General features: G+C 42.9%; 1 protein-coding gene across 11 annotated transcripts in view; it reads right to left on the bottom strand.

The window, feature by feature from the left end:
- Positions 1-297: 297 nt before the first annotated feature.
- The window catches only part of ANKRD26 (ankyrin repeat domain 26), a 1,120,330-nt gene continuing 1,112,637 nt past the window's right edge, over positions 298-7,990 (bottom strand). For all 11 annotated transcript variants that reach the window (XM_085653113.1, XM_085653117.1, XM_085653121.1 and 8 more), the window contains one exon: positions 298-1,037. In XM_085653113.1, coding sequence (XP_085509239.1) covers positions 889-1,037 — 149 coding nt within the window. In that variant the 3' untranslated portion in view covers positions 298-888. The remainder of the gene's footprint in view (positions 1,038-7,990) is intronic.

Below are 7,990 nucleotides of genomic sequence, written 5' to 3'. Positions count from 1 at the left end.
TAGAAGCAAGGGTCCCTACTTGGTCAAAGGTACCTACCTCTGCCAACTAGAGACCCCCAGTTCTAACAAAGATGATTGCCACAGGGGAAGCCAACATATTCCTTTTACTCATTATGGACTGTAACTTAAGATATGTAAGTTCCCACTGATGTGTCCGCCGTTGTGAAAGCAGTAAATCATGCCTACAGTTAAACTACTGCTATGTAAGTACTTTGGTACTCTAGAGTCTTGTCCATGCTATACAAAACTGCCAAATAAATATAAATAAATGGTACAAGAATGACAGTTACTCATAAACTTTGTCACTGTACCGTTTAATGGAAAATGAAATTCATCATACAGATAAATTTGCGTCTTTTATAAAATACATTCTACACATTTCTTGGCAATATCAAGGACGATAAGACATTTTAAAACTTAAAATACTGAAACAGGAAAGTACCATAGCATTATAAAATAGTGGTCTGACAACATGACAGTTTCTTTCGACAACATACACAAATATTAAATATATGGCTATCAAAAATACACAGACTACCAAAAATATTTTTTCAACATAAAACTTTGAACCAGAGAACAAATGGAGCAGCAACAGCCAACACTTGGTCAACCAAGTAACTCAGGAACACTGTTTAACATCTGTAATATTTGTTACAAATAGAAAGTTATGGCTTTGGCATAGTAACTTAAGTAGTTTTATACAGTCATGCAAAGGACATCCTGAGACAAGTGCAGTGTGCATGATAATCATACAAATAAACATCAACGTATAAACTTTATTTGAATAAAAAAATATTTAAATATTTCACATTTCATAGATTTAATGGGAAACTTAACAGCTGTCTGTAAACAACGTCACTTTTAAAAAAGAGTCCCTTGGTGCTTCATCTAAATTTTGCTATTTTTCTTCAAAACGTCTAGATACTGTTGGGTTGCTCTGGATATCGGGTCTTGGTCCGCAGTTGTGTTTCTTAAAGAATCTGTTGTAGATCCTACTGGAGACATTCGAATAGTTCTAGATTCAAGATCAGCATTAGCTGGAAAAAAAATCAAATCATAGCATCATTCAACTGAATGTACTTGTTAAATTTGAACTAAAGATACATTTATATGCAGATATTTAAATAAATAGAAAGGATAAAGAAAAAATCCTTCTTCTAAAGAGTCAGGTTTCATGATCCATCTGACTGTATATAGGACTGATCCATGTCTCCAACCTACCTGGGACATGAAAATACCAAAATTAGTCCCAGGAGAGGAGAATCTGGAAGGAAGTTTCTCCTCTTTGGGGCCGGTAGAAGTAGGTTGTATCTGACTTCCGAAATGGTGGGAGCTGCATATCTCAGAATGTCCACGTATGGGAGGGTGGAGTAAGTGATCTTTTTGAAATGGTCCCAATGAGGTTGATGAGGTAGGGCAGAATGGTAGTACAGAAAGATGTACCATGGAGTTGCCCTTTTACTGTACTTTTAAATGTTTCCGCTACTGACTGAGCCCTAAGCAGAAAGTGTACAAAGTCAAGAAGGTCCCTTGTTCCTATATTTGTCAACTATTGTTTTAATACAAAGTCACTATAATACTCCTAAAAGAAACTATTATGTGGAAAAGGTCTACCTTGAAGTGGTAAGGATCTGTTCTTTATTATTCCCTCATTATGGCTCAATTACCTTCATTGAACTACGTGCAAATCTTAAACCTCACAGCTCTTACAACGTGAGCTGAGTCTATATACAGAGGATGGGATATGCAGAAGACTCCTTTAATAAAGTATACATTGGTAAAACTGTAGTGCTACAGGCACCCCTATGGTTTGAAACCACGTGATGACCTTTGATTACCACGATTTAAATTGACTTTTGGTGTTTTTACTTTACCCTAGCCTGAATGTACATCCTGCATATGCCTTTTTTCCTTGAAGATTTAATCTTGCAGTCTTAAAGTGGGAGTAGAATAGCCTTGCCAGGGACAGAACGTGTGGGAAGTGCATTTGAAAGCATGAGAGAGAGAGAGTGAGATGTGGAATGTACTTGTTGGTCTTGAAGTGCAGTGTTATGAGCACAGGTGCACAAATGTGCATTGTGTTGTACATTGGGCAGTATTATGAATTTCTTACTATTGGCTTTCACATGCCCCCATTCATTCTTGAATTCTGACTCTGTCTTGCTTGAGCTTTTTGCGCGTACAAACAGGCCCCCAGATTACTCAAGTTGTTTGGCACGTTCAAGGTTGTTTTGTTTTCTGCCGGATGGAGGCTTTCATAAGCTTCACTGGGATAATGTGTGGAAAGTGTGACTGGTGCCTTTCAGAACAGATATTGTTGTTGCCAGAGAAATGTATGGAATGTACAGCTCTGTCTCGGAGTCAAAATACAGGGGCCTGGCCAGCTTCTGTCTTGACCTGGACACAGACCAGTACGGTCAGCTCGGTTTTTTCTTAACAGAAGAAAGGGGGCGAGGTTTCTAGAACCTTTGCCTCAGGTTGAGTAAAGGTATTAAAGGCGGGGGATCTTGGCATCCAGACGGGGGCTCACTTGTGGGCAGACGTGCCCTCACAAGAAAACGGAACTTGAGTCACGGTCGAGAGTCCTGCCTGGCTGTTAAAGGGCTCCTCCAGCTTGAGATGGCAAGGATGTCGAGTGAACGATTGGTGAGGTGATTTGTTTCTGATTGTTGCCATTGTGATTTATTTTTTGTAAACAAATTTTATTGAGTTTTTCTGCCAGTCAAAAACACAGCACATCAGTACAGCCCCAAATTCATTTATCCAATCTTTCCCAAGACACTAAATGACAAGCTCAGCAATATCAGGTCAATCAGCAGTGTAGTCTAATAACTCGATTTCAGTGACCTACTACAAGGGTATTCACAGTCTGCCCTCTATCACACAAATTGCTTACTTCCATATTGCAATTCTACAATTCTTGTGTATCTTATTTAAACTATTCCCAACTATTCACCCAACCGGGCCCTCCCACCCAGGCGTGTCACTGTAGTTACTACATTATATATCTAATGCAATGGTAGATCAGATCAACTTTCAATGATCTCTAGTATAAACTCAGTTAATATCTGTGCTATCAGAGGGGGCACTTCAATGATAGTCATGCTGCTTTTTTAGGTCTGGTACAGAGGAATCAGCCATTCGGTTCGTGGACCTCTCCCACCTGATCTACCTCTCCCATAGTTAAGGGGTTCTTTAACAAGTCCAGCAATGCCGCCCATAATCTAGCTGACTCCAGTGTCTTCTCATTCCCCATCCTTCTAGCTTTTTGCAACCGGACAGAACTATCACACTCAGCCCATTTTATAAACTCTCTTTTCCACCTAGCTGTGCAAGGTCCATCTCTCGATTTCCAATGGCTGGTAATATCTCTTTTGGCCAAGACCAACCCGAGGTCTTAGAATTTGCTTGTTACTTTATTCTTAGCAGTGTGGGGGAACCAGTGTAGAAGGCAATAAGCAGGGGTATTTTCTATCTCTTTTTCAAGCACTTCTGCCATAGTCGTGGTTACCTCCCCCCAGAAGATCCCTATGCTTGAACAGCTCCAAAACATGTGTAAATATACTGCCCCTATTGTATGGCAGCGTGGGCATGCGGCTGTTTGCGTATTAAAGTATTTATTGCTCTTATCTGGTGTGAGGTAGGCCCTATGCAGCACATAAAAATGTATTAATTGAAACCTTGCATTTCAGGTGCTTTTCCATGCTCTTTCCATCAGTACCCCCCGCCCATCCCTTGTCCGTTATGGGTTTATCCAAATCTGCCTCCCACTCCCTATGTACTTTAGTCACAGGGGGGAATGTTTTGTAAGTAAGGCAACGATACAGACATGTGACCGCTTTAAAGGTACCAGCCGCAGAGACCATTTATTGGCACACCATCTATGTTCCTGGTTCTGTGAATCCCTCCCTCCAATGTTTTTTTATGGCTGCTGTAAGAGCTGAGTGTAACAGGAAATCCCCACCCGGTATGTCATAACGGTCTGCAAGATCATTGAATGGGATCATATTGCCCTTTTCGTAGAGGTCCCCTATTGTAGATATTCCTAGGTCTCCCCAAGCTTCTAATATATGCTAGTCACTTCCATGTGGGAGTGCCTCGCATATATTCAACGGTATTACTGGCACCTAGGTGTGCTTAACCTTGGAACGTCTCAGGCTCCTGTTCCAGCATTTACGTGCTGTCTTCAGATCTGTAGGGATGCCTCAGTAAGGGAGTCTCAATAGAAATTTTGATAAAATCCTCAGGTCTGGGGCATCCTCTCTCCTCTCTGCTGGCTCTCTTAGTTTGCCCGCCACTCATTTTGTGAGCCACTGCAGTTGTGCTGCTATATAGTAGTGCTCGAAGTCAGGAACTGCCAACCCTCCCTCTGCTCTCGGTCTCATGAGAGTAGTGAGTGCAACTCTCTATCTACTGGCCCCCCAGATGAAAGCTGTCACCAGCGACTTAAGTTGATTGAACATTCGTAGTGGGATCCAAACCGGTAGCACTCCATAATAATACAGTAGTCTTGGAAGTGTCACCATCTTTAGGAGGGTGCCTCAACCTGCCACCGATAAAGGCAGGGTCCCCCAGATATCGAAACTACTCTTAACCCCTCTCAGGGCTCTCCCTATGTTCCCTTCCAATAAATTGGATTCCATTCACAGACTTTAACAATCTTGTACCAATTGTGACAACCCCAAGCCAGATGATATAAATGCTAATAAAATACAGTTTGTTGAATCCACAAATGTAATTAAACCCCACACCCACCCCTTTGGTCGGGGACACCTCTATGAGATGTTGTGCAACTGCCTCTCTGTAATTTACTTCTGTCATGCCAGGAGCAGGAAGATTGAACAGATTTATTAAAACATGAGATTCAAAACCCAGAAAACCAAAGATGGTGAAAACTCTTTCAGAAGTCGAACATGACTAACTTTCCTTTCTTTCCTTATTTTGTCTGCAGGAGGTACTCATAATTACAATGGACGTCTCCATGAGTCGGTAATGATGGTTCTTTGAATGTCCTCATTCAAAGACTACTCAAAGGTCCCAAAAATCTGAAAGCTGGTGTTAAGCACCATGTTGCGAATCCTCTGTTGTAGACCACAGCTCTGCTGGGCTTGGATTCCTATCCCACCACGTGCTATGACTTAGTTCAGTACATCATCAATAAGGAAGGAAATCCAGTTTAACTTTTTTTTTCCATTCGTAACTTATGTCCTGATGTTCATGTCGCAGCCAGGAAAATGTCAAGGACAGGCACCCAGCATTCCATTACAGTGGTATGTTGCCTTAGCCCTGGTGAAATAGATTCTCAGACCTTTCGGGGGCTGCTTTTTGGCAGTGTATAGCAGATCTTAATACAGAGGACCACCCACCTCGATAAGGGCCTCTTTTGTATCGTTTTCCCCAAAAGTTGATCGTCCACTTGATGATCCTTGGTACAGATCTATGGAAAAATGTAAAGCTCTTTGTGGTCTAAACGAGCATCTCCTCCTCTTTTGAGAGGCGAGGGGGCTCGCTGGAAGAGTGACCGATTGATCAATGTGGAAAGGAGTCATGACTTTTGGTACGATGGCAGGCACCAAGTTCTCCAGAATTTTTTTTGTGTACGGTGGTTACACCAACAGTGTTCAAAGTTCAATCATGCGATGAGCTGACAATCACAACATGTGGTCAGAAAAAAGGGGTTTGGTCTGGCAAATGTAAAAAGGCCAAAACAGTGACTTTTTTCACTGCCGAGCACAAAGCCTTGTGGGCTACAGGCAAAAAAGAGAAAAAGGTGTTCAACAGTTTTGCAGTTAAACAGGGGTCAATGTGCTGGGCACCTCTCCGGGTTACAAATTTGTCCCAGTGCCCCACATCAATGAATTTCATGGAAGGGCATCTGATGTGGGGAAGACATCCACCATTTCAGGTGCTATATCAAATGCAGTCAATTGCTGTTAATCAATCTAATCTCCATGCATGGAGGTGTAAATTGAATAGATTCAGTGAATGACCCCTGCCCTGTTGCTTTTCTAGAGCACTGCCAGCCTAATCAAAGGACAAATGCTAATGCCCAAGATTTCCTGGTAACACACTCTCCTCCTTCCCTAATCCAGGGCCAGTAGAATGACTCTGAATGTTCTTAATCTTCAAAACTTCAGGCAAGAGAGGCAGTGGCAGGAAGGAGCACAGGAGTCCCTTGTCGCATTCCAGCGGAATACATCTCCTAATCAGCATTCTGGAAGAAACTCTAAAGTACAGAACTGTTGACACTATGGGTTCACAATGGTGGTAAAAATAACTAGTCAGGTGTCCCCCACTGATGCTCTGCACCACCGCTAGCGTTCAGGGACCCCACTAGGTCACTAGTGACAAGAAGGATGCCCTGGTACTCCAACGACCACCAGAGACACAAAGTCTCCTGTCACAAAATGCAGGACCTCACTGCTCCCTGCCTGCTGTAGTACTAAATGGTGGTGGTGCTGTCCAAAAGAACATGTGCAGCCTCCCCTTGATGGAATACAGGAAGGCTTTGGCCAAACAAATGACCGGTATCTCCATTAGGTTACTGTGGAGCTGACTCTGCTGGAGGCCTCTAATTTTCAACATTCCCAGATGACACTTCCCTAATGTTGACCGCCCTGGGGTTTTAGGTTCCACCAGGCTTCACATATGCCAACTGGCATAGTGACAAGGAGGATGTGCATGACTAAGAGGCCTAGAAGGCTCAAAGCCACTTTCACCTAGATCTAGGCTTGAGCCTGAAGCATTGGGATCATATTCTGAATGTCCTAAACTCATTGGTGCAGAGAACGTTAGGCCACTACTGACTACAGCAAGCCTGTCTTCAGCAGCCAGTCATTGAGGTATGGAAATACAGGGAGTCCCGACCTGCAAAGATGGACAGTGAGCACCACCATCTCTTTTGTGAATGCCTAAGTGGTGGCGGTGAGCCCGGAGAACATCGCATATTAAAAATTATCCTGGCCCGCCTTGTACAACAGGCACGACCTGTGGGACTGTTGAATGGGTTTATGAAAATACACATCCTGCAAGTCCAAGGAACCAACCAGAGCAGAAAGAATGTGAGCCAATATAAGCATTTTGAATTTGCCCTTCTGATGCAAGGTATTCAGGAGTCAAAAGTTCAGGCAAGCCCTGAGGCCTCTGTCCTTTTTCAGGATTAACGATTGGAGGCAATACACGCTCCTGAATGGTAAGGTCCCTGGGAGCGATGGGCTTCCTAGTGAGTTCTACAAGGCATACTCTGATTTACTGGTGCCCCATCTCAGAGACATGTACCTGGAAGCCAATGATAAACCCAAATTCCCACACACTTTAAGGGAAGGACTACTAATAACTATTTTGAAACCTGACAAGGCACTTGAGAGTTGTGACTCTTACTGCCCCATTGTCCTTAATAAACACAAATGTCGAAATTCTTGCGGCCAGATTACATCCCCTACTATCCTTGCTGGTATTACCAGAATAGTCGATGTACATTGTTCGTAGTCCTCCATCAATTGGACCCCCCATTTCTAGCAGCGGTATTATTCCTCGATGCCACTAAGTCGTTTGATTCCATTCAAAGGCCGTACATGTTCACAGTTCTATCCAGGATGGGTATGTCACAAGCTTTTTGTGCTGGGTCCATTTAATATACACTGACGCAATGGCACGTCTCCGCATGAATGGCATTACGTCAGAGGCTATATATATATATATATATATATATATAGTTGACCATTATCCCCCCCATCTTATTCGATCCAGCACTGGAGCTATTGGCCTGTGTAATAAGGCAAAGACACGCTGCTGCTGCTCTGTGCTTTCGATAACGCCACTTAGTTATATCGGTATACACATTTTGCACCAGCGATCCGTGAGTGCACAAAATACGAATGGTACTCTGGACTGAGTATCAATTGGTCGAAATCAGACATCTTTCCCTCTACCCAATCCAAAAAGAACCACGTTCTAGAGTATCCATATGAGTGGTGTCTGGATTCTATGA

The sequence above is a fragment of the Triturus cristatus genome, chromosome 4_1, assembly GCF_964204655.1.
Source record: "Triturus cristatus chromosome 4_1, aTriCri1.1, whole genome shotgun sequence".
Classification (NCBI taxonomy): Eukaryota; Metazoa; Chordata; class Amphibia; order Caudata; family Salamandridae; genus Triturus; species Triturus cristatus.
Note: the sequence above shows the minus strand (reverse complement) of the source record. Positions and strands in the feature narration are given on the sequence as shown.